This window comes from Carassius auratus, chromosome 4 (assembly GCF_003368295.1).
Source record: "Carassius auratus strain Wakin chromosome 4, ASM336829v1, whole genome shotgun sequence".
Taxonomy (NCBI): Eukaryota; Metazoa; Chordata; class Actinopteri; order Cypriniformes; family Cyprinidae; genus Carassius; species Carassius auratus.
This window is the reverse complement of record NC_039246.1, coordinates 7,431,385-7,459,176: the sequence shown is the minus strand read 5'-3', so window position 1 is coordinate 7,459,176 and position 27,792 is coordinate 7,431,385. Positions and strand designations below refer to the sequence as shown.

Here is a 27,792-nt window from a genome sequence, read left to right as displayed (position 1 = left end):
TCCAAGAGGGAGGATACTCCCTCTGCCCATGTCAGGTACAGCACACTTTGGCACATGATTTGTTTCTCTTTGTTCCTTTGTTTTCCCAGAACCACCTATAGCGGTAAATTTCTTCTGCCTTAAATGAAAGGCTGCTTGAAGAGTTTCTGACTGGGAGGGGAGATTAAACCAAACTAAATCTGAGAGGATTATCAGAGTAAGTCATGCAAACACATGAAAAAGGCTTTCTCTGTTACATGAGGTTTGCTTTGCTTTTCCTTGTTTCTTTTAGGCATAACTTTCTTTTTTAAGTCTTTGTGTGTGTGTGTGTGTGTGTGTGTGTATATATATATATATATATATATATATATATATATATATATATATATATATATATATATATATATATATATATATATATATACAATAATAATAATTAAGATTTTTGCATTTGTAATCCAATTTGACCATTCTTGAGATGGGGCAGTAAAACAGAAGCTAACCTTTGCCTGCAGCAAGGATTGGAAGATTTATTTTTCTTATATATATGTAAGGTGAGTTAGGTTTTATGTATTTATGTATGTACTCTATCTATCTATCTATCTATCTATCTATCTATCTATCTATCTATCTATCTATCTATCTATCTATCTATCTATCTATCTATCTATCTATCTATCAAAATAGAGTAACAAACTCAAATCTAAATAAGATGTCTCAGGAAAAAAAAAAGTTGTGTTCTGTGTTTTTTATTTTCAAAATAATTGACAAAACAGGCTCTCTTTCAGCAGCATATATATATATATATATCTTTCTTATTTTTATTTTTTAAATATCATGACAGCAAAATGTCTGAACCTACTGCAGAGGACAATGGAAAGTCGACCAGCCAGCAAAATTTTTGCATTCCAGGAAAAGAGGCCCCAAAGGACCCCTGGTGGTCCAGTCTAAAGGTATGTTTGCTTTACTAAATGCTTATTAAATTATTTTTTTTTTCATTTTATCATTATCATTACAGGTTTTTTTTTTTATTCGCTTTGGTACTATTTTCACAAGCAAGGTGTACATTTTCACAACTCATAGTACTAATATCACAACAGATCATCAAAAGTGCCCTTTTTTTAAATATTTCAGCATATTTTCGATTGTGTTAGTACAATACACAAAACCACAAAGTATCCTTTTCACTACACAAAATAAGTGTTTCATCTTTATAAATGTTTCATTCACAGTAACCACCTTTCATAAATCTCTTACTATCAAACTTTTGATTTGCATCTCTTCTCATTCAGTATTTTGTCTATTATTTAATCCAACTGATCTTAAATGGTTAATCACTGAACTGTTTGGTAAACCTATAGATTTTAAATTGGTTTGTCAGCAATATAAAGTATATCGATTTTGAGAACTACAGAAATAAAAATGCGTGTTTGTAGGAACATATAAATTATGTGTAACCACACATGATGAATACTCCTTATTGCTAATTGATTTCACATAGTGGTAACCACAATTGGTCAGTAGGTAAAACTGGGGGTGTAAACACTGGCAATTTCTTTCAACATGGAGCAGGATAGACACCAAGGAATACAAAAAGCTTGTGGACAAGGGATCTTTCAGAGAGGTGGATCCCAACAGAGAGGTCAAAGAGGTGGGCATGGGCCCCAACAGAGAGGTCAGAGAGGTGGGCATGGGCCCCAACAGAGCGGTCAGAGAGGTGGGCACGGGCCCCAACAGAGCGGTCAGAGAGGTGGGCATGGGCCCCAACAGAGAGGTCAGAGAGGTGGGCACGGGCCCCAACAGAGAGATCAGAGAGGTGGGCACGGGCCCCAACAGAGAGGTCAGAGAGGTGGGCACGGGCCTCAACAGAGAGGTCAAAGAGGTGGGCATGGGCCCCAACAGAGAGGTCAGAGAGGTGGGCACGGGCCCCAAACAGAGCGATCAGAGAGGTGGGCACGGGCCCCAACAGAGCGGTCAGAGAGGTGGGCATGGGCCCCAACAGAGAGGTCAGAGAGGTGGGCATGGGCCCCAACAGAGAGGTCAGAGAGGTGGGCACGGGCCCCAACAGAGAGGTCAGAGAGGTGGGCACGGGCCCCAACAGAGAGGTCAGAGAGGTGGGCACGGGCCCCAACAGAGCGGTCAGAGAGGTGGGCATGGGCCCCAATAGAGAGGTCAGAGAGGTGGGCATGGGCCCCAATAGAGAGGTCAGAGAGGTGGGCATGGGGCCGTCAAAGGGGTAGTCATCAGAGAGTGGGAGGCAGAACTGTTGTCTCTAATGAAGTCCGGGCCATCATCGTTGACCATATGGTGAACCGAGGCCTTACTATGGCAGAGGCTGCCAGATTAGTTCATCCAAATCTAGAAAGATCAACTGTCAGGTCTATCATCCAAACTTTTTGCCAAGAAAACCGTGTGGAGGATGTATACTATACTATTACATTTAAGTAAATTGCAATGCATGTAAATTCATCAGACATTTTGCAGTATTTGTACAGTATGTTCTATTGACAGGATAGTCTGTTCTATGCTTAGAATTGACAGAAAACCCCATAGCGGTGGCCGTGGCCGAAAGCTGACTGACCAGCAAAATTGGGCAGTGGTAGAAATGGTGAGGGCCTGGAATGATATACGGCTGTCAGAAATAAAGCAGGCAATTGAAGAGAACAATGACACCTTTGCCGATGTGGCATCCATCAGCCTACCAACAATAGGATGCCTTTTAAAGAGGCACAAGGTATCAATGAAACAAATTTACCTGGTGAATTTTGAGAGAAATAATGACATAATGAATAATGAAACAACTAAGGGCTGAGTATGTCCAGGTACAGCACTATATATTGTATTACTGTTGTATTTGATGCATCACTTACGTCATATGTATATTGGAACAACACTGTAAAAAGACCTAATCAAAATATATATTTTTAGAGGGTTATGGTGCTTGATGCTGATATGATCCATCACAAGTACATTTTTGTTGATAAAGCGGGTTTTAGCCTGGCCAAAACTCATCGCCGTGGACGGAACATCATCGGCCAACGGGCCACTGTCCAAGTGCCTGGACAATGTGGAGGAAACATCTCCATGTGAGCAGCTATCTCTGAAGATGGTGTTGTAGGACGTAGGCCATTACTTGGCTCCTATAATGTTGCACATCTTATTGAGTTAGCCTGTCTAGGTGAAGGGGTCACCTGTGTAATTGTGTGGGACAATGTCAGGTTCCACCACGCAGAGGTAGTTCAAGCATGGTTTCAGGCCCATCCCTGATTCATGACCCTCTACCTGCCTCCATACTCTCCCTTCCTCAACCCTACTGAGGAATCTTTTTCAGCATGGAGGTGGAAGGTCTATGATCACCAACCCCTTGAGTGTGCTACCCTCCTTCAGTCCATGGATGATGCATGTGATCACATTAGTGTAGACCAATGTCAAGCATGGATTCGCCACACCAAAAGGTTTTTTCCAAGGTGCTTGAACAATGATAACATTCATTGTGATGTGGATGAGAATCTATGGCCAAATGCTCAAGAAAGGCTTGATCCAAATTAATGTAATGTGTGCGCTAAATGTTATGTTTTCTTCTCATTTAGTTAAATTTCATTATAGAAAGTATACCTATGTTTACAATTACCTACAATTATATCTGAAAAATAAAAACTAATTTGGCCAAATTATTGTAGAGGATGTCTTCATTGATCCTTCACTTGATTACACATAGGATGTCTATTTTGGAAATTATAGATTATGTAAATGTTGGGTAATGTATAAAATATATTGGTATATAAAAGTGTATTGCCTAATGTGAAAACTGTGTAATCTGTCTTTTATAGTACTGTAGCATATTAATTTCAGCACTTCTAAGGCCGATTTGAAACCAGTATCTTGCATTTTTTTGCTGTTGCATGAACTGAATGTTAAAAGTACTAAACTGAAAGAAGATCATACTGTTGTGTTTCGGTGATTTAACCAAATGTTCTCATTACATATTATAATAATCTTGTGTTTGAAACAATGATTATATGGAATGAAAGCATGCAACTGAATTAAAGCATGAGATCAGGTTTTGAAAGAATGACTAGCTGTGTTACAAGTGTGATCACTTTGGATTTTTGTACTAAGAGTTGTGAAAATGAACACCTCATTTTTGAAAATAGTACCAAGCGAACTGTAAATACCATTATCATTATATCATGATTTCATTATCATTAAACACCATGGTTTAATTTATATATATATATATATATATATATATATATATATATATATATATATATATATATATATATATATATATATATATAATTTTTTATTTTTTTACTAATTAGAATCATTGCTTCTCTTTTCATTGTAACTTTTCTTCAAGATTTTTATTGTGGCCCTTTCCTTCGCCTACTTCTCCAAAACTCTGTGTGGGACCTACATGAAAAGCACCATCACTCAGATTGAGAGGAGATTTGACCTTTCCAGCTCTGTTGTGGGGCTCATTGATGGAAGTTTTGAGATGGGTTCGTATATAGGTCAAAAAATGCCTCAACAAAAATTCCTTCCTTACTGCAAAAATGGTTTATTGACAAAGTTCTCAGACTTTGGTGTTTTGCCCCTTAAAAAGTTATGACGAAAGTCCATGTGGCAACATGCATGCAATCAGAGAAATACTTCAGATAACCTTTGCCATCATGTACCTATCCTATATTTTTCTTCAAACACTTAGAAATAAGAAAGAGCCAGACACTAATTTTATTTGACTTAGAAGCTGCAAACAGTTCACATACATGGCAAGTTAGAATGTGAATGTTTTCAGAAGGTTCAAGGATTATAGTTGTCACAGTATCTTTTTATCAAATTAAATCCAAGGACATATAAATGTTCCTTAGGGAACAAAGATGCTGCGTCAGAATTAACACTATGGCAACAGCAATGCAACATAGCATTTAATTCCCTTCTCAAGAAACTGAATTATATATATAACCCTGAGACATTCCCTTTCAAGTGGAAATTGTTGATAACTTTTAATACCCACACATACTGAAAGGATGCATACTCTGTGAATATTAGGCTACTATACAAGCACTGGGGTTCAGCAATGAAACAACCTTAAAGGACTTGAGTTCCTGCGGTTGAATGCACATCCACATTATAAAATCTTATGAATGTTTGTGGAAAGGACCATCCTTCTACAGCACTAACATCCTTCAAATGTGCTCCTCTTGATAACACCTGTGAAGCAACCACATTACGAGTAGAGTGGTGTCTGACACCAGTGAAATATGGCGTGTCTAATGGACAAGTGAAATTACATCTGAAAACCAATGTGATATTGGTGTGTTTGGAGGCAGCGGAACCTCGGTTGCACCCCACAAAGCAGACAAAGAATTGATCGCTTTAATACTATTGGCCTGAGCAATGAGGTTTACATTTACCCTGTATCCCAAGGATAGGAAACATATGTCCTGAAGTGCCGCTGTCCTGCAGAGTTTAGCTCCAACCCTTAAAAAACTCACCTGCCTGTAGCGTTAGCAATCCTGAAGACAATGATTAGCTTGTTCAGGTGTTTGATTAGGTTTGGAATTATTAATTATTAATTAATTTCCATTTGACAACTTGATTGCACAGATACTATTTAAACTGAACTGAGCTGGATGTTGACATCGCTGAATTCAATAATGAACTGCCTTATTGCTTTATTGATACACTATTTTTCTATTTAATGCTATTTAGTTGCTTTGTCACAATCTGTATTCTTAAAAGCGCTATATAAATAAAGGTGACTTGACTTGACCTGGAGCTAAACTCTGAAGGCAAGCAGCACTCTGGGATGATTCCTATCCCTGCTGTATCCCTTCACACCAAGATGCACAGAGATGCTACTTAAAAACATACTGTCTAAGGTTGAATGGTATCAACAACCTCAGTCGAGAGGTCAGAATAAATGAGCTACTATCCCTCAGGAGCCAGAGCCAGACTTTCCATTTCTCAGGTTGGAGCTGAAATATTGACCCCGCAGGAATGGGTCAGGAGGTCCCTCCGGGTTGGAATTTCCCAAGAAGAGCCTTCCAGGAGAGACACTAGATACGCTAATTAAACCTGTCTGGCCAAAACTTAGCAGGCATACTCCATCCCCATATTTCTTCATTAGAACTCCCAGGAGTAAAACAATCAAGGCTTACAGATGTAGCCTCAGCCATGCCTGCACCATGGTATCCACCACTAACAGAGGGGACAGTGGGTCGAAAGATCAACTTATTCTTGGCCATACTTCTGCCACATGGACTCCACTACTTGTGAAGAAAACATATCAAGTATCTTCTAAAAATTTTAAGATGTTTTATTTTGGTTGTAGATTTACTGCAACATTATCTAACTGCAACCAACACTGCTTTGCATTCGAGCAGTCTCACTAGAGCATTTTTTCTATAGTAAATTTTTGTCCAAATTATCAACATAGGCTTATTAGAAGAATGTGCCACTACTTATTTTTTGCAAAACTCAAAAAAAAAAAAAAAAAAACATAAAATAAATAAATAAATGTCCCGATATACAGGTGCATCTCAATAAATTTGAATGTCGTGGAAAAAGTTAATTTCAGTAATTCAACTCAAACTGTGAAACTTGTATATTAAATAAATTCAATGCACACAGACTGAAAAGTAGTTTATGTCTTTGGTTCTTTTAATTGTGATGATTTTGGATCACATTTAACAAAACCCCACCAATTCAACATATCTCAACATATAAGACTACTTCATAAACTTTTTAGTGAATTGTTGGCCTTCTGGAAAGTATGTTAATTTACAGTTCATGTACTCAATACTTGGTAGGGGCTCATTTTGCTTTAATTATTGCCTAAATCCCGCAAGGCATGGAGGTGATCAGTTTGTGGCACTTCTGAGATTGTATGGAAGCCCAGGTTTCTTTGACAGTGGCCTTCAACTCATGTGTATTTTCTTTTGGTCTCTTGTTTCTCATTTTCCTCTTGACAGTACCCCTTAGATTCTCTATGGGGTTCATGTCTGGTGAATTTGCTGGCCAGTAAATTACACCATGGTCATTTAACCAACTTTTGGTGCTTTTGACAGTGTGGGCAGGGGCCAAATCCTGCTGGAAAATGAAATCAGCATCTTCAAAAAGCTGGTCAGCAGAAGGAAGCATGAAGTGCTCAAATTTCTTGGTAAATGTAATGAAGGTGAAGCCGAAGCTGTGTTAGAATCCATTTGCAGAAGTTTATTTAAAAAACAGTTCAACCATCCAAATCGTGAAGCAGAAATCAGAGTCGAGGTCACAGGCAAAGGGGTCAAAATCATAGAAAACAATCCAACCAGCAAACAAGCAAAAGGGACAATCCAAAGGCAAAAATCCAGAGAAACAGGCAAAAAGTCAAACACAGTGTAATCAAATCAGACAATGGAAAAACGCTTGGTAAGGCAGTAGAACTGGCAATACTTCGCAAATCATGTTTCGGCCTGGCCATGCTTAAATGGCTGCCAAACAGGAAGTGATAGTAGAAGCAGAGGGAGCGGCACCAGTCAATACTCAGGCGAGGGCTCCCTCTGCTGGCGTGGCATTACAGGATCCCCCCCCCTAGGAGCGCCTCCTGGCGCTCGACGGGGACGTCCCCTTAGTCGGGGTGCTGGACGATCGGGTCTGGCTTGATGGAAATCCTCGATGAGTGATGGATCCAGGATGTCGGAGGCGGCTACCCATGATCTCTCTTCAGGTCCATAGCCCTCCCAGTCCACCAGGTATTGGAGCTGACCCCCTCTGCGTCTTGAGTCCAGCAATTCCTTCACCTTGTATACAGGTGATCCATTTATGTCCAGTGGTGGCGGTGGCTCTTGGTTCTCAGCATTGGGGTCAGCATCCGGATGGACCGGTTTGAGGAGCGAGACATGGAAGGATGGGGGGATACGGTAGTTAACGGGAAGTTCAAGCTGGTATGTGACCTCATTAATCTGTTTTATTATTTTGAAAGGTCCAACATACCTTGGGCTGAGTTTTCTGCTAGGTAGCCGCAGTTTGAGGTCTCTCGTAGAAAGCCAGACACGTTGTCCTGGTTGGTAGGGAGGGTGTGGGCGACGTCGTCTGTTAGCCTGGAATTCTTGGGTTCTGACGGCTCTCTGCAGACGAACATGAGCACTGTCCCACACCCTCTCACTACGTCTGATCCAGTCATCAACTGCAGGTACTGTTGAGGGTTCACCAGACCACGGAAACAAGGGGGGTTGGTATCCCAAGACACATTGGAAAGGGGTCAAGCCAGTGGAGGAGTGGGTCAGGGAGTTTTGGGCATACTCAGCCCATGGAAGAAATTCTGCCCATCGGTTCTGTTCACGGCTGCAATATGTTCTGAGATACCTGCCAATTTCCTGGTTCAACCTCTCCACTTGGCCGTTTGATTGTGGATGGTATCCTGATGTAAGGCTTATGTTGATGTCAAGTTGTTTACAAAAAGCTTTCCAAACCTGAGAGGTAAACTGAGGTCCTCTATCCGACACAATATCCTCAGGTAAGCCATAAACTCTGAAGACATGGTGAAATAGGGCTTGAGCCGTTTCCATGGCAGTGGGAAGACTTTTGAGAGGGATCAGACGGCAGGCTTTAGAGAAGCGATCAATGATTACTAGTATGGTGGTGAAACCAGAGGAGAGAGGCAGGTCTGTTACAAAGTCTCTGGACAAGTGGGACCAAGGACGCTGTGGAATGGGTAACGGCTGAAGGAGGCCAGAGGGTAGTTCTTTGGGTGTCTTGGATTGAGCGCAGATTTGACAGGACTTGACATAGGTTACAACATCCTTGGTCATTGAAGGCCACCAGAAAGAGTTCTGAAGCAGATGGAGAGTGCGTGAAATTCCAGGATGTCCTGAGCTCAAAGTGGTGTGAACCCATTGCATAACTCGGAGACGCAAACCTTGAGGCACAAAGCACTTATTCAGGGGACAATTTGCGGGTGGTGGTTCTTGTTGATGGGCCCGCTGGATCTCTTCCATAATGTCCCAGGTTACTGGAGCAATGATAACAGATGGTGGGAGGATAGATTCAGGTGTGACATTGTCTACGGGAGGATCGTGACATCTAGATAGAGCATCAGCCTTACTGTTTTTGCTGCCAGGTCTGTAGGTGACTGTAAACTGGAAGGAAGAGTAAAGACCAATAAATATAAAAATAAAGAATAAAAAATAAAGACCAACGGTCTTTAAAAAATAAAGACCAACGGGCTTGACGTGGATTCAGGCGTTTGGCACTCTTGATATATTCCAGGTTTTTGTGGTCGGTGATTACTTGGAATGGGTGGACTGCTGCCTCAAGCCAGTGTCTCCATTCTTCAATAGCTGCTTTCATGGACAACAGTTCTTTATTGCCTACATCATAGTTGCACTCAGCAGAAGTCAATTTCCTTGAGAAGAATGCACAGGGGTAGAGCTTGCCAGGCTGACCATGACGTTGAGAAAGGACGGCTCCAATTCCACAATCAGATGCATCCACTTCTAACACAAAAGGTAGATTAGGATCAGGGTGCTTGAGGATTGGGGCCGTTGTGAAACTATACTTGAGTTTGGTGAATGCCTGGATAGCTTCCTGAGTCAATTTAAGTTTGGATGGTTTGCCTTTTAACAGTGATGTTAGGGGGGATGCAATCAGACTGTAATTACGAATGAACCGCCGGTAAAAGTTTGCAAAACCAAGGAAACGTTGTAGTTCCTTGACTGTAGTGGGTTGTGGCCAGTCGGTGACTGCTCTGACCTTGGAGTTATCCATCTCCACACCCTGGTAACTGATGTTGTACCCAAGAAAGGACGTTTGCTTGACATGAAACTCACATTTCTCTGCCTTGATGTATAGTTGATTATCCAGCAGGCGGGAGAGTACTGTCTTGACATGTTGGATGTGTTCAGATTCTGTCTTGGAGTAAATCAGTATGTCATCTATGTATGCTATCACATATTGGTTCAAGAGATCTCTGAATATTTCATTGATAAAAGATTGGAAGACTGCTGGGGCATTAGCAAGTCCATACGGCATGACCAAATACTCATAGTGCCCCCTAGTGGTGAGGAAGGCAGTTTTCCATTCATCACCTTCACGAATGCGGATCAAGTTGTACGCACTTCTGAGGTCCAGCTTCGTGTAAACCCTTGCTTCACGTAGTTGTTCCAGTGCAGATGGAACCAGTGGAAGGGGGTAACGGAACTTGATAGTTACATTATTTAGCCCTCTGTAGTCTATGCATGGCCGTAAGCCTCCATCTTTCTTTTCTACAAAGAAAAACCCTGCAGCCGCTGGAGAGGTTGAGGGACGGATAAATCCAGAGTTCATGGCTTCTTCAATGTATTCTTCCATGGCTTGAGTCTCGTTACGTGACAAAGGGTAAACCTTGCTCTTAGGAGGCATGGCATTGGGCAACAAATCAATAGCACAGTCCCATGGTCGGTGAGGTGGTAACTGTGTGGCTTTGATTTTACTGAAAACTTCAGAGAATTCTTTGTAACAGGATGGAATTTTAGTATTTTGAGTGGTGTTTGGGCTTTCAATAGTGGTCGTTAAACAGGGCTTGATTATGGTGGAGTGCATACACTGGTTTTGGCAGAATTCAGACCAATGGGTTAACTCACCATGATGCCAGGAGAAAACTGGGTCATGAACAGCTAACCAGGGGTATCCAAGGATAATATCATATCTTGGGGAGTCAATGACATAGAATGAGATGGCCTCTTGATGGAAAAGTCCAACATGGAGTTGTAGTGGTTGTGTTTGGTGGTTGATGCCATCTCCTATGAGGGTGTTGTTAACAGCACTAATCTTGATGGATGGCACACAGGGTTGCGTGGGAAGGTTGAACTTGCTAATGATGTCATTGTGGATGAGATTTAGGGCAGCTCCAGAATCGATTAGCGCTGTTAAATCAATGGAAGTACTTTCAGTATATAGTCGAACTGGAAAAGTCAATGATTTGGTAGGAAGGAGAGAAAATTGTTCAACACTCACCCGGGTAGTTATCTTGGTGTTTTTCCGGGCTTTGTGTGGACATGTTATGCTGTGGTGGCCTGTTTCACCACAGTAGTAGCACAGATTGAGTTGTCGTCGTCGATTTCTCTCCTCTTCCGTGAGTCTTGAAAAACCCAGCTGCATGGGCTCCTGGCTAAGCATTGACATGGGTTGGGGAACATGGGAAAGCTGGGGTGTGACTGTAGCACTGGAGTGTGATATCTTCCTCTTGGGAGCATTCCTCATAAGATTATCGATCTTGATAGCAAGAGTGATATATTCATTCAAAGAACAGTTTTCCCCTTTGCAGGCCAGTTCAGTTTGTAGGTCGAGGTTCAGACTTTGTCGAAACACAGCCTTTAATGAGACATCATTCCAGCCACTTTGTGCAGCGAGGGTTCTAAACTCAATAGCATAATCTGCAGCGGTGCGATTGTCTTGAGATAGATGAAGCAATTGTTTGGAAATATCTTTGCCCCCAGCGGGATATTCAAACACATCTCATAATTGTTGAATAAAATAGGTATAGGAGGAACGAAACAAATGATCCGTCTCCCAGACTGCTGCAGCCCAATCGATTGCTTTACCAGAGAGCAGTGACATTAGAAAAGCACATTTCTTTTCACCTGAGTGAAACTGTTCTTCCTGGTTAGCAAATAAAATCTCCACTTGACGAATAAAACCCCGGCATTGTTCAGCTGAACCGTCAAACTTCTCTGGCATAGCCAGTCTTACCGTCTGTGGTGTTGGAGAGGGAAGTGATCGTATATAATGGGTTAGGTGTTCATTTGCAGCCTGAAGTTTGTTGAGTTGATCCTGGTAATTCTTGAGCATTTCACCTTGATAAGCAAAAGCAGCTTGAAGCTGGGAAACTTCCGCTGGATTCATAGGAGGCGAAGTATTCTGTAATGAAGGTGAAGCCGAAGCTGTGTTAGAATCCATTTGCAGAAGTTTATTTAAAAAACAGTTCAACCATCCCAATCGTGAAGCAGAAATCAGAGTCGAGGTCACAGGCAAAGGGGTCAAAATCATAGAAAACAATCCAACCAGCAAACAAGCAAAAGGGGCAATCCAAAGGCAAAAATCCAGAGAAACAGGCAAAAAGTCAAACACAGTGTAATCAAATCAGACAATGGAAAAACGCTTGGTAAGGCAGTAGAACTGGCAATACTTCGCAAATCATGTTTCGGCCTGGCCATGCTTAAATGGCTGCCAAACAGGAAGTGATAGTAGAAGCAGAGGGAGCGGCACCAGTCAATACTCAGGCGAGGGCTCCCTCTGCTGGCGTGGCGTTACAGTAAACTGTTTCAGTAAGTTTGGTTTTCAAAAAATACAATGGACCAACACCAGCAGATGACATTGCACCCCAAATAATCACAGACTGTGGAAAGCTAACACTGGACTTCAAGCAACTTAGGCTATGAGCTTCTCCACCCTTCCTCCAGACTCTAGGATCTTGGTTTCCAAATGAAATACAAAACTTGCTCTCATCTGAAAAGAGGACTTTGGACCACTAGGCAACAGTCCAGTTCTTCTTCTCCTTAGCCCAGGTAAGACGCCTCTGACGTTGTCTGTGGTTCAGCAAATTCCTTGACACGTCTGTGTGTGGTGGCTATTTATGCCCTGACCCCAGCCTCAGTCCATTCCTTGTGAATTTCACTCAAATTCTTGAATCGATATTTTCTTGACATTCCTCTTAAGGTTGCAGTTCTCTCAGTTGGTTGTGCATCTTTTTCTTCTTCACTTTTTCCTTCCACTCAACTTTTTGTTAACATGCTTGGATACAGCATTCTGTGAAAAGCCAACTTTGGCAATGAATATTTGTGGCTTACCCTTCTTGTGAATGATTGTCTTCTGGACAATGGTCAGATCAGGAGTCTTCCCCATGATTGTGTTGTCTAGTGAACCAAACCGAGATACCATTTTTAAGGAAACTAATGCAGGTGTTTTGAGTTGATTAGCTGATTGACATGTCACCATATTCTTATTTGTTGAGATCGTGAATTGGTGGGTTTTAGTTGAATGTGAGCAAAAATCATCACAATTAAATGAACCAAAGACTCCAACTATTTCATTCTGTATGCACTGAATTTATTTAAAATTCTGAATTACTGAAATAAATGAACTTTTCCACAACATTCTAATTTATTGAGATGCACCTGTATACTATACAATTTACTGCAGTTTTGAACTGTAAAGAACACTAGTTGCAGAGTAAAACATTATCACATAAATTATGATTCCAGAGGCAGATAACCAGATACATTGCGCTTGCAATGCAGAACACTCTGGTATGAGTCCTGTGAAACACAAGTAGTGATAAAAGAGCTCCAAATTTGCAAAACACAAGTAATGATAAAAGAGCTCCAAATCTGCAGAAGCCAGCTAAAATCGAAATGTCACCACAGACATGATTTTCCAGTGAGCCTGGATTGCAATAAATAATCTGTGAATAGACCATGGTTTGTCTGTTCCACGTTAACATACTATAAGCTTGCATGCTCTGTGTATTTTCCTGATTGACTTAATTCTCTGAATGACTTTCTGCAGGTAACTTGCTCTTTCTGGCAATGGTTAGTCATTTTGGGGCAAGACTACACAGGCCGCGACTCATAGGGATGGGTTGTTTCCTCATGGCCATTGGCTCAGCTGTTACTGGGCTGCCACACTTTTTCATGGGGCGGTAGGTTCATGTATATGCATATTATCTATCCACATTTAGCTAGTTTCCCATTTGTTACAAAGTTGCTCATGTTTCTTTCTCTCTTTGTGTTGGTTTAACTCTTTCAGGTACAAATATGACACAGTAGTACAAGGCTCTCTAAACAAGACGTTTAGTATATCTCCTTGTCAGTATCCCATGGTTTCAAATGACTACTCAAATGTGCACATTCAGCCTTCTAATAACAATGGAACAGGTAACTACTCCTCATTTAAAGTACCCCATTGCTTGATAGACTTTCAGGAAGAAGAACATTTTTAGCTTTCGGTATTTGAACAAGTGTTAAACTTGTGTTAAACTCACTACTCACAGTGAAAATATTGCTTCTTTAAACAATCTTTCAAAACAGAGTTGATCAAGGTAATCAAAAATGCATACTGAAAGTTTTAAGTGCTTCATAGACATGAATTCTGCCACTTTAACCCCTAGATTGTGTGAAGGATCCTGGATCTAATATGTGGATCTATGTGTTATTGGGTAATGCTCTCAGAGGAATCGGAGAGACACCAGTCACACCTCTTGGCATATCTTATATTGATGACTTTGCAAAAGCGGAAAACTCAGCATTTTACATTTGTGAGTCAAATTTGAATTCCTTTTAGTCCCCTACACTCTAGGACCTCTAGGTCAGAAATTCTAGTGAATTACATCATAAAGTATAAATTACATCCACACACACACACAAAAAAAAAAAGATTATGTTGCCCACATCAACTTTATAGCTCTAACTGAGTAACAGCTATTGTGTTAATACATACAGTAAATAAAACATAAAGTTTCCAATATGTCTAATGTGCTTAGCAACCCTTGTGAAAAAAGAAGTTTGCCTAACTTTGTTGCAGTGTACTTCAAAAATGTGCCTGCAGATGATGTAATATTTATTAAATTAAAGCCAACTTAAGTGCATTTATAGATAATACACTTAAGTAAACTTTTCAGTGCACTTTGTAATAATATCATAGTAAATTAACATTTTTTGGTGTTATTCTTTTTAAAACTTAATTAGCTACACATTCAATTGCACTCTTCTTTAAAACAATGAATATATACAGTTATATGACAGTTACATGTAATTACATTGGATGTAAATGCATTAAACACATAATATAATATAATATAATATAATATAATATAATATAATATAATATAATATAATATAATATAATATAATATAATATAATATAATATAATATAATAAGAAATTTGGTCTCAAAATATTAAGTATCATTATTAAGGATCTTAAGTATTGTGTATAAATAGATTAGATTAGATTAGATTCAACTTTATTGTCACTGCACATGTAGGTACAAGGCAATGAAATGCAGTTAGCATCTAACAAGAAGTGCAATAAGCAGTAAATATAGAATATACAAGGTCTATAATATGTACAATAACTATACAGATAAGTATTATGGACATAATTTACAGATTTTAAATACTATTAGCATGATATACAGATAGGTGCACTATGAACATACTATACAGATGGATTATGTAAAAGTCTATGTACACAATAGGCAGAACTATGAACATATGAACATAATTACACTATTGCAATTGACAGTAAAGTGCATAGAAAATATTACAGTGTGCAAATGGATTATTCAATGTTCCTGGATGAACAGACAGTAGTGCAAGTAATAACAAGTTACTGTTTTTTGCTGTTGTGAATAAATAAATAAATCAGTCAGAGTGTTGAAGAGGGGGAGGAGTCTGTGTGTGTGGTGTGGGGGGTGTTGAGGGGTGTCAGAGGGCAGAGTTCAGCAAGGAGACAGCTTCATGGAAAAAGCTGTTCCTGAATCTTGTGGTCCTTGTCCGGAGGCTCCTGAAGCGCCTCCAGGAGGGCAGGAGGTTAAACAGTCCATGGTCAGGGTGAGAGGAGTCCTTGAGAATGCTGCGAGCTCGACGTAGACAGCGTTTCCTCTGGATGTCCTCAAGAGCAGGAAGTGGTGTCCCTCTGATGCGTTGGGCAGTTTTCACCACCCTCTGAAGTGCCTTGCGGTCAGCCACTGAGCAGTTCCCATACCAGACTGTGATGCAACTGGTCAGGATACTCTCAATCGCACACCGGTAGAAGTTCACCAGGATGGATGAGACATGGAGACAGCTAGTTCTTCTTCAGTGTCCTGAGGAAGAAAAGGCGCTGGTGAGCCTTCTTGACCAGACTGGAGATGTTTGTGGCCCAGGACAGTTCCTCAGAGATGGTGGTTCCCAGGATGTTGAAGCTGGAGACACGTTCAACAACCATCCCGTTAATGTGGATGGGGTCATGCGTGCTTTCTTTTTTCTTCCTGAGGTCCACAATGAGCTCCTTGGTCTTACTGATGTTAAGGAGCAAGTTATTGTCAGCGCACAATGTGACCAGGTGCTGGACACTATACAGGTGCTGTACGCTATACAAGTACACAATGCATACAGTATATGACCACAAGAACTTCATATGCTTTTTTGTGTTTAGATAAATCAATTTAGAGAGGTTTAAACAAAACTGTTAAACTAGGTTATTTCCATATGATCCAAGATAGGGTGTATCCGAAGAGCACAGCTTAGGACGAGATGACTGAAGCGCCTGGAGTGTCTGGCATGTCTAAGCCATACAATCTTGCAAAAGTAAAAGGCATGGACCAACCCGCAGCATTGCAGATGTCCAGCATGGAAACACCTGCTAGGAAGGCCTTGGAGGCCGCCATACCACGTGTGGAGTGAGCCTTGGCTCCCGACAGCGGGGGACAACCAGAGGACTCATAGGTGGCGTTGATAGTCTCAACTATCCTACGACTAATAGTCTGCTTAAAAGCAGGAAAACCCCTCTTGGGGGGACCATAGCATGCATGCAATTGGTCTGTTTTTCTCCACATGGCAGCTCTGTTGACGTATGCATCCAGCGCTCGAACTAGACACATACAATTTAGCTTCTCTTGGTCGGGCTCCCGAAAGGGAGGAGGACAGAAGGCCTGCAGCACTACAGGTTGTGGTGTGACAGAGGGAACTTTAGGAACATATCCCGCTGAAGGGTATATGAACACTTTGGTCATGTCAGGTGCAAAATCAAGATAGGTAGGGGCCACTGAGAGGGCCTGTAAATCTCCTACTCTCCTCAGAGAGGTAATGACCAACAGAAAGGCGGTTTTAAGAGTCAGATGTCTGTCTGAGATATCTTTAATCGGCTCGAATGGAGATTTGCAAAGAGCCTCTAACAACAAAACCAAGTCCCATGAGGGAATACGGGACCATACTGTAGGTCTCAACCTCAGCACACCGTGGAGGAAACGTGTATCTAAGGGGTGTCTTCCCAAAGACTGACCATCAAGAAGGGCATGGTAGGCCTCAATGGCCGCCACGTAAACCTTCAAGGTGGAGTGGGTCAAACCTTCAGAGAGCCTGGCCTGTAGAAACTCCAGAACTGTACCAACTGGGCAGTTTGCTGGGTCAAGCTGGTGGTCTCTGCACCATGAGGTGAAGAGTTTCCACCTCAGGGCGTACAGTTTCTTTGTTGAGAGAGCTCTGGCTTGAGGATGGTGTCAACAACCTCGGTTGAGAGACAGATGCTATGAGTTGTGCCCCCTCAGGGGCCACACCCACAGCTTCCACAACTCTGGGCGAGGGTGAATTATCGTGCCTTGAGACTGTGAGAGCAGGTCTGTCCTGATCGGTATCTCCCATGGAGAGCCGTCAAGGAGCGAGACCAGATCTGCGAACCATACTCGGCCCAGCCAGAACGGGGCTCCTAGCAACAGACGGATTTTGTGAGTGTGTGACTCCCTCTCTAGAGGAGTCCTCCAGGATCAAAGTGTCAACACTGGCTTGAACCAGTGCAGGCAGTCGGCTCCCTCAAGAGCCGAAACAGCGTGCCTCGATCCCAGGCAGACCGTGCACAGACCGTATATCCCCACTCGTGATGGAGCGAGGAACACACAATCTGAAATGCTCTGAAACGATCTGAATTCGCCTTTCAGATGTCTTGTATTAGCTTTGCTCTTTGACTATTGCTTACTCTTTGAGGGGCTAATAGTGACAAACAACAATAAATAAGACTGACAAGACATAATGACATGCACACAGAGAGCGTTTGCTGAAATACGCGAAGCTGATGCCAGCTACGCGGCTCATGCCTTTATAGCTTTCTAGGTGCTAACGTCACCCCGCCCGTGACATCACACTCTTCTATAAAACAGATTATATATGATATTTTGAGTCACTCACGCTAAACACGTTCCCCAAAGCAATTTGACACAGCTCAAGTTCCTGAAGAGGAACATAATGGCAAAATCAAATCAATAACCATGTCAACGGAAAAAGGAAGCAAACAAAAAATCCAAACTAATTAAACTGTGAAAAGCCATTTGTATTTTTATAAGCAAATGAAAAATGCACCAATGTCAGGGCATGTCAAAACTTACCCATTGCCCCAAAACATCCTCAGACCCTAGAGGGTTTACATGTAATTCTGTATGAAAACATACTTTCTATTTTCACTCCTATGTATTCTGTTAAAGTATATAATTTCTGTAATAAGTACACTTATTTAAAAAATGTAAACACACACACACACACACACACACTTTTTTTGTTGTTGTGAAAAGTGGGGACATCCCATAGGTGTAATGGTCTTTATACTGAACAAACTGTATATTATATCACCCTACACCAACCCTACACCTAACCCTAACAGGAAACTTTGTGCATTTTTACTTTCACAAAAAAGAAAAAATTCAAGCATTTTGAAGAATGGGGACATGGGTTATGTCCTCATAAGTCACCCTCTCCTTATAATACCTGTGTCATACCCATGTCATTATACAGATTGTGTCCTGATATATCACAAAAACAACAGCACACACACACACACACACACACACACTAGCAACCCCAGAGCAACAAATTATTATTTTTTAAATTTTTGGAATGTTTAATGAAAATCTCTCTTGTGATGTTTAGCGTGTCTTCAGACCATTATGCTGCTGGGTCCCATGTTTGGATTCCTACTGGGTTCCATGTGTGCCAAACTGTATGTGGATATTGGATTTGTCAGTGTTGGTAAGCATCTGAATACTAAAAGTATCTGAATTACAAACTTACTATCACAGGGTTGAAATATTAAATAATTTAGGGATAAGCTTATGGTTAGCAGCAATAAATTATATATGTGTAGGGGAAGTCAGGATTGCCAGTTCGAGTCTCGGGCCGGCAGGTATTGTGGGTGGAGGGAGTGCATTTACAGTGCTCTCTCCACCCTCAATACCACGACTTAGGTGCCCTTGAGCAAGGCATCGAACCCCCAACTGCTCTCCGGGCGCCACAGCATAAATGGCTGCCCACTGCTCTGGGTGTGTGTTCACAGTGTGTGTGTGTGTGTGTGTGTATTCACAGTATGCGTGTGTGTGTTCACTGCTCTGTGTGTGTGCACTTTGGATGGGTTAAATGCAGAGCAGGAATTCTATGTGGTCTCCATAATTGGCTGAATGTCATGTCACTTTCACTTTCATATTATATTGTGTGGTGGTAGTTGTGTGGTTTGCAAGGTATGACCTATAATGTAGTGTAAATCATTTATGTATTTGTACTCTTTCCCCTGCAGATAGTGTGAACATCACTCCACAGGATGCACGCTGGGTGGGTGCTTGGTGGCTGGGCTTCTTTGTGTCATCTGCTGTCTTAGTTCTTGCTGGTGTTCCTTTTTGGTTCCTACCCAGGTCCTTACCCAAACAAGGAGAGGAAGGGAATGAATACTCTAATGTGGATCAGGACAATAAGGAGCAATCTGTCCTCCAAAACACACACTCAGTGAACCTGGCTGACATTGCAAAAGGCAACCTCCTTCCCACTTTTTAACAAATCCATTATTGTTTGAACTTTCTTTCTATTCCCATTCCTTTTTAAATTTACATTTACATTCAGTCATTTAGCAGACCCTTTTATCCAAAGCAACTTACAAATTAGAACAATGGAAGCAATTAAAATCAACAAAACAGCAATGATCGTCTGTAAGTCCCAGTTTGCTTAACACAGTACATATAGCAAGGGCTTTTTAAATAATATAATAAATAAAAAGAAAACAGATAGAATAGAAAAAATTGAGAAAGCTAGTGTTAGAGGTCTTTTTTTGCTTTTGTTAATTGTTTTTTTTTTAAGAATAGATTTATAATAGAATGTGCTAGAGTTAGAAGGTCAAATAAAGATGGAAGAGATGTATTTTTAGCCGATTCTTGAAGATGGCTAAGGTCTGAGTTAGGCAGGTCATTCCACCAGAAGGGAACATTTAATTTAAAAGACTATGTGCTTCTTTGGGATGGCAGATTCAAGCGATGTTCACTTGCAGAATGCAAGCTTCTAGAGGCATATAAATCTGAAGTAATGAATTTAGGCAAAGGGTTGCAGAGCCAGTGGTGGTTCTGTAGGCAAACATCAATGCTGTGAATTTTATCCTAGTTGCTGTCGGTAGCCAGTGTAAATTGATAACAGATGTGTGACGTACATTATTTTCGGCTCATTAAAAATTCTGGATTAATTGTAAAGGTTTGATAGAACTGGCTGGAAGACCTGCCAAGAGAGCATTGCAATAGTCCAGCCTGGACAGAACAAAAGCTTAAAGAAGGAGTTGAGCAGCTTGTTCAGAAAGAAAGTCGTGGCCTAGAGTTGTGGGTTTGAGTCTCGGGTCAGCAATAACATGACTTAGGTGCCCTTGAGCAAGGCACCAAACCCCCGGCTGCTCCCTAAGCACTGCAGTGTGTGTTCACTGTGTGTGTGTTCACTGCTGTGTGTGTGCGCTTTGGATGGGTTAAATGCAGAGCACAAATTCTGAGTATGGTTCACCATACTTGGCTGTATGTCATGTCGTCATCAATTGGCATGATCTTCTTGATTTTGAATAAAGCAAATCTGCAGGACCGGACAGTTTTAGCAATGTGTTCTGACAAAGTCAGCTGATCATCAATCATAACTCCAAGGTTTCTGGTTGTTTATGAAGTTGTTATAGCTGATGTGCCTAACTGGATGGTAAAACTGTGATGAAGAAATGTCTGTTAGACAAGCTGAGATGCGAGCAGCTATTGTCAGATCATCAGGACGGAATAAGAGTTAGAGTTGAGTGTCTTCAGCATAGCAGTGGTATAAAAAGCCATGTTTCTGAATGATAGAACCTAATGATTCCATGTAGACATAGAAGAGAAGTAGTCCAAAAACTGAGCCCTGAGGCACCCCAGTAGTTAGATGTTGCGACTGGACACCTCACCTCTCCAAGATACTTTGAAGGACCTTTCTGATAGGTAAGACTCAAACCACTGGAGTGCAGTTCCTGAGATGCCCTTTGCCAGTAGGGTTGACAGGAGGATCTGGTGGTTACCATGTCAAAAGCAGCGTACACATCAAGCAAGATAAGTATTGAACATTTGGATTCTGCTCTTGCCAATCTTAGGGCTTCAAAAACTGAGAGCAAGGCAGTCTCGGTTGAATGTCCACTTCTGAAGCCAGATTGGTTGCTGTCAAGGAGGTTGTCCTGTATGAGAAAGGCAGAGACTTGGTTGAACACAGCTGGTTCAAGTGTTTTTGCAATGAAAGGAAGAAGGGAAACTGGTCTGTAGTTCTCTAAAAGAGATGTGTTGAGGTAGAGTCCTGCACGGATCGGGTCGGACACAGGGGAAACAAGTGTCTAAACACGGGTTCAAAACAGTCACGTGCAAACGTTAAAAATAGGCCTATGTTCCACTTATATATATATATTGTGACGAGTCAGCTGCCTCCTCCCTGATTGTCACCGGCACCCCGTCCTAAATCGCCGCCCTTCACCAGGCTCCCGACTGGAGTGGGTGTGTGAGAGGAGGGGCGTTGGACGAGTCAGGGCTGGCGGCGTGTGATGGGGCACACCTGATGTGAATGGAGCCTCATCCCCGCCGCTGTTTAAAAGCCCAACGCGCCTCTCCTCAGGAGACCGGTCTCTTCCCCGTGCATGCACACTGGTGTCCTCGTGGGTCCAGGAAGGGTGTGTTGAGGGACTCCCACGCCACCAAGACGTGAGCTGCCGGACCCGCAATCCGGATGGGAACCGCACCCGTATACACGGCCGACGGGCCAGGATGCCGGGCCGTCTATCCCCTACCAGCGCCGCGGCCAACGAGAGAGACGCGGCCGCTAGGAGAAGCCGCCGCCCCTCGCGCCCCGGGCCGAGGAGGGGAGCGCGTGCGGCCGCCGGACTCCGCCCCTTGCCTGGACCCTTCCTCGATGAACACTGCCCGACCTACACAAACCCCGCAGCACGACGAGGACACCAGATTCCCTGTTATTTTGGACACTTTCCCCCTTTGGCCACTTTTATTCTCTGTGTTATTTTATGATTTCTGTTAATAAAAGCCTCTCCGAGGCCTGACGCCACGCCCACTGTGTCTGTCTTGTGCTCCTCCCGTGACACTGGTGGAGAATGCGGGCAAGGCGGAGCCTAGACAGCGCAGTTGGGAAACGTCTGGTGACGTCACTCCCTCTCGCTTGCAAACGTTCGTGAGAACCCAGACTGGGACGGAGGAAAACTGGGGACAGCCTCCCAGCCACACAAGGGGTAAGTGACTTTTCCATTGTCATTTTACCCTGTGGTTGGTTGAGGCTGTCACTAAAACCCGGTTTCTCTGTCCCTGTTCTGGTGCGCTGCGAGAGGGAGGACCGCCCGGAGAGGAATCCCCGCCCACTCCGACCGTTTGGAGTCTGGTTGAGGATGGTAGCACTCCTGTGTGGGTGGCGCCCTGGGGACGGGGATGTCGCTTGGGAGGGGGAATGTGACGAGTCAGCTGCCTCCTCCCTGATTGTCACCGGCACCCCGTCCTAAATCGCCGCCCTTCACCAGGCTCCCGACTGGAGTGGGTGTGTGAGACGAGGGGCGTTGGACGAGTCAGGGCTGGCGGCGTGTGATGGGGCACACCTGATGTGAATGGAGCCTCATTCCCGCCGCTGTTTAAAAGCCCAACGCGCCTCTCCTCGGGAGACCGGTCTCTTCCCCGTGCATGCACACTGGTGTCCTCGTGGGTCCAGGAAGGGTGCGTTGAGGGACTCCCGCGCCACCAAGATGTGAGCTGCCGGACCCGCGATCCGGTAATTTCCGAAAATTCGAAAAAAGTGTGTCTAATGTGATTGGCTTAACTGATTTGATTTCGGGTGTCGGTTCTATTTTAACCGGGTTTGGTGCGGATTTTTATTAGTGCTGCTGTCGGAAAATGGGTCGGATGCGGTTTTAAGCACTGCGGGTACGGGCGGGTGCGGATTTGAAAAATCTGACCCGTGCAGCTCTCTGGGTTGAGGGTGGGTTTCTTAAGTAGTGGTGTTATACCATCCTGTCTAAATGTTGAGGGGAAAATACCAGTGTGGAGAGATATGTTAATGATGTGAGTGAGTGCAGGGACAACAGCAGAAGTAATGGCTTGAAGGATATGAGATGGAATAGGATCAAGCGGACAAGTAATAGGATGATTAGAAAACATGAGTTTGGAGACTTCTGCCTCAGAGTGAAGAGAATGATGTGAATAAGTGTTTGTCCTTTTAGCAGTGGAGACATTGGCAGAGAAGGAAGAGAGGAGTGACTGATACACATTAAGGTCAGTCGTATTTTTGGATTTGCGCCCTTTCACACACACACACACACACACACACACACTGTTAGCATCAAAATATGCTAATAATTAGGGTAAGGAAGCAAAGATGAAACCATAGCAAATAGCCGGGAAGGTGAGAGCTAGCAATGGTTTTATCAAAAGATGACATGTGGAGGGGTATGTGTTGTGTCAGGAACCATGTTGAGGTTAAAAGTGAGAAGGAAGTGATGCGAGGTGTGCAGTGGAGTAACCAGTCCATGATCAGTGGAACAGTGTTGTGTGTAAATAAGGTACAGTTGGTTGCCTGATTTGTGAGTAGCAGTAGTTGACACTCGGTTGAGATCAAAAGAGGCAAGCAGAGTGTGGAAGTCTGCAGATTGAGGTTTACCTAGGTGGATGTTGAAGTCTCAAAGCATAACTAAAGGACTACAATCCTGAGGAAAGATGGAGGGCAGAACATCTAATTTATCCAAAAAGTTACCTAGTGGTCCTTGTGGTCGATAAACAACTACAAAATGGATTTAAAGAGGGTAGTTAATAGTAACTGAATGAGATTCAAAGGAGCTTTTGATATCCAAATATGGTAAAGGTTTAAATTTCCAATCATTAGAGATATGCAGACCAGTACCTCCACTTCTTCCGGTCAAAAGGAATTTTATTTAGAATTATTATTATTTTTGTATTTGTGTTAGAAATGGCAGTACTTTAGCAGGAATCACTCCAATTTGTTTATTGTTTATTTATACAGGTCTCAAAGATGAGTACGTTTTATGTGAATTTAAGTTAAAATCTAGCAAGTCTTTTAAAAAAGCTCACTTAATTCTCTATATTCTGTTATGTAAATGTTAAGGATTCCTGCCTTCCCTGAAAAAACTCCTGTGCACTCCTGCATACTTCCTGTTGCTGTGTGGGACTGTTTTGAAGTTCAACTCTTTCATCGGCTTGCTCACCTTCAAAGCCAAATACATGGAGCAACAGTTTGGCCAGTCTGCATCAAGAGCAAACTTCCTTATTGGTAAGAACCCTTCCAAGTAAATGTTGAGCCAGCTGATTGTTTCTTTTAATGTCTGGTCTTCAGTTGTGCTTGTGAACAAACCCTACAATTTTGAAATAGGGTTTGAAATCTATAGGGTTTGTGTAAAAAATAATATTTGTAAATATACCAAAATAACTAAATGGCAATATTTTGTGTCAAAAATTTAATTAAATTGAATGCCATTTTAGCAACAATTATTTAATATTCTTACAAACTTTTTTTTTTTTCAATGTTATTCCAGGTAATCCTTATTGACTTATCGATGATATTTTAGTTTTTGATGTGAAAGGCCATAGCCCTGCATAAAATTCTGTCATATTTTGTGCAAATTCATCTGTCACCCCGAACCCAAGAACATCTCAACCATACAGCATAACACACTCAGAGAAGTGTGTCAGGCTTGACATTAATTGAAACTAAAGACATGTCATGTTCCCCAGGTGTCCTGATCCTGCCTGTGGTTGCTGTGGGAATATTCTTGGGTGGTTTGTTAATGAAAAGATACAAGTTAAGTGTCGTGGCAGGAGCTCAGCTCTCCTTCATCACCTCCTTCACTGCCTTCCTTCTCCTCCTCTTCCATTTCGGCACAAAGTGTGACAATGTGCCTGTGGCAGGGCTCACTGTGTCCTACAATGGGTAAAGTATTTGTATACTTCTGCAAGTCAGCATCTCTCAAAATGTTGGAATTTTACATATTGTAAAGAGAAATGTATTGTTTTCTTTCTCTCTGTTCTGCACACAAAACTATAATTTGGCTCATGAGTATTTGTTGAACAGCACATGCCTCATGTTTTATGATAAATTTATGTGGGTTTTTAAAGTTTTGTTACAATTACCATCCTCTCAAGTGTATTCTTATGGGTTACATGAATAAAAGATGGACATGATGGTAAATAATAAACAATACATTAATATATAGTTTAATTAACTGTAGTGTATAGTTTTATATGATATGAAATACGTTTTCCTTTGAATCTACTTGTTTTCTTATTATTCATATTAAAAATTTCAATAGCAATTATGTTATTGCTCTTATGTTATTGTTAGATTTGATTGCTTCAATTGTTCTCACTTGTTAGTGGCTTTGGATAAAAGGATATTTTAAATGACTTAATGCAAATATATTTATACTTTATTTTGTAATGACCAAGAAAATCAGTGTTGCTATTTAATATAAAAAAAATGAGAACCACGGCTATAAATGAACACTGGCTTTTAGCCTGAAAATTGTGTCTCCAACTGGAAACAATCCCCAAACTCTGAATTCCTCTTCAGGACCCCTGCAATATTACATGATGAGCGCTCACTCATGTCTCAGTGTAACCAGGACTGTTCCTGCTCTACATCTGAATGGGATCCAGTGTGCTCTGACAGTGGCATTACATACGTGTCGCCCTGTTTGGCGGGATGCACTGCCTCCACTGGACAAGGCAAAAACACGGTACAATTTGATTTATCTATAACTGCACTTTTCCAAACCTTAGGCACACAAGGTGTATTGTTAGCATGGTCACACTTCATTATAAGGTCCAATACTTGCAATTAAGAGATTGTTAACTATGACTTTTGCCTCAATAAACTCCTAATTTGCTGTTTATTAATAGTCAGCAAAGGTAATTGTTATAAAGGGAAAGGTTATTAGGTGGGATTAGTGATGTACAATATCCTCATGCAAAATATGTGCTTTATAAAGTATGAATAAACAGCCAATTTGTTAATAATATACATAAATAAAAAGCAAGTAGTTAATAGTGAGAATTTCTCCTTATACTAAAGCATTACTGTAAGTATATGTTACATTCTATAATTTGCAATAATAATTTCATTTGCATTTGATGGTGGCAGGTTTTTCACAACTGCAGCTGTGTGTTAACCCCCTCACCAGTAGAGGGCAGCAGATCTGTGTCTTTGGGACAGTGTCCTCATGGGCCAGGATGTACCCGGAGTTTCACCTCTTACATGGCGGTATCTGTTCTTAGCTCCTTCATCAACTCACTGGGCACTACTCCTGGATACATGATCATTATACGGTCAGTTACCATCAGGAAAGAATAGTTAGTAGTCTTTTGTTTTAAGAATTGTGTCAGTGAGTTTTGACAGGCAAGTACTCTCAAAGTTTCTTATGTATATTATTGCATTTAACAATACTGTATTTGGTGTTTTCCTGAAACTCATTTTACTGGCTATAAGTAACTTTGCAAGTACACTTATTCTACCAACTCTGACCTAACAGTCAACTATTACTCTACTAATACTCTAATGAGAGATAGAATGTAGTTGCAATGTCATTTAGTCAAAATAATTTCTAAAAAGGGCCATCAAAATAAATTGTAACCTTAAAAATTTTTATAAAATGTACTATTTAAATATTTAATTTCAGTTATTACATTTAACTTTTAACACATTGAAACTACTTTCAGATGCATTCTCAGATGTAAACGATGAAAGATTAAAAATATTTACTGTATATAACATGCTTTCAGATGCATTACACCTGAGCTTAAGTCACTGGCATTGGGTATTCAAACTCTTGTGATGCGAACACTAGGTACATGCAATACAGTAAACAATAGTATTCTAGTGTATATTATGTATTGAATAAACTGCATTAATGTCTAAAATTTTTCTGGAGGTGGGATTCCTGCTCCTGTATATTTTGGAGCTCTCATTGACTCAACGTGTTTAAAATGGGGAATAAAGAACTGCGGAGGAAGAGGAGCCTGTCGTATATATGACTCAAATATGTACAGGTGTGTTTGTGTGCTTTTAATTATACACCATTGTCTTTATGAGAATAGATAAATGGAGGAAAAAGCCACTGATAATTACAGTCTAAAGTCTTTAAGCACCCATGTAAAATTATTGTTTATTAAAATTTTATATTATTAAACAATATTATAAAATTATTGTTTAAAATTATTGACTCCTAAGCTTATATTTGAAAAACGAATTGGATGTACAGCAGTCTTAATGTTCTGTTTTCAGAGTGATCTTCTTGAGCCTGACTACAAGTTTAAGTGGATGTTCCTATTTCTTCATCATTGCTGTCATCGTGCTTCTGCGGAAGCAGTTTAGAAAAGAAGAAGTCATAGCATTGCAGCAAACAGCCAGCAATCAAATTGAAACCGAACTTCAGACTCCAGAGATGTGCCATCCTGACAGATCCAAAACTGATACTGGTCCCAGAGAAAAAACTGAAAGCACCAATACTGAATGCTAGCAATGAGTTATAATCTTTTGTAGATATTTAAGGGAATTTAGGAGACAGTGCTGACACTGTGAATTAATGGCCGAAGAACTACTAATAAAATCAATGACCAGGGCTGGGTTTCCCAAAAGCATCATAAGCCTAAGTTGGTCGTAGCTCCATTGGTTTCAATGGATCTAAGATGTACACTGAAAAAAAAGATTTGTTGGATTTACTCAATTGAATTATGGACATTGGTTCCACACATTCAGTTTGAGTTCAAAGTATCCTATGCATTTATGTGGTTTCAGTATAA

At 41.4% G+C, this 27,792-nt stretch overlaps 1 protein-coding gene across 1 annotated transcript; it reads left to right on the top strand.

The window, feature by feature from the left end:
- slco1e1 (solute carrier organic anion transporter family, member 1E1) lies at nt 1-27,683 on the top strand. The gene is made up of 16 exons (XM_026225167.1): nt 1-196; nt 458-533; nt 824-932; nt 4,343-4,484; nt 13,510-13,642; nt 13,750-13,877; nt 14,111-14,257; nt 18,620-18,718; nt 19,260-19,490; nt 24,104-24,268; nt 24,730-24,925; nt 25,565-25,730; nt 26,135-26,319; nt 26,773-26,837; nt 26,922-27,039; nt 27,275-27,683. Exons 3-16 carry the CDS (start codon nt 828-830, stop codon nt 27,507-27,509), a joined length of 2,115 nt encoding a protein of 704 aa, XP_026080952.1. The 5' UTR covers nt 1-196; nt 458-533; nt 824-827; the 3' UTR covers nt 27,510-27,683.
- Nucleotides 27,684-27,792: the final 109 nt, after the last annotated feature.

Coding starts and splice junctions, on each gene's coding strand:
- slco1e1 (XM_026225167.1), top strand. CDS start 828: ATGTCTGAACCTACTGCAGAGGACAATGGAAAGTCGACCAGCCAGCAA. Junction 24,926..25,564: donor CTCACTGTGTCCTACAATGG/GTAAAGTATTTG, acceptor ATTCCTCTTCAG/GACCCCTGCAATATTACATG. Junction 26,838..26,921: donor TCTTGTGATGCGAACACTAG/GTACATGCAATA, acceptor ATTTTTCTGGAG/GTGGGATTCCTGCTCCTGTA.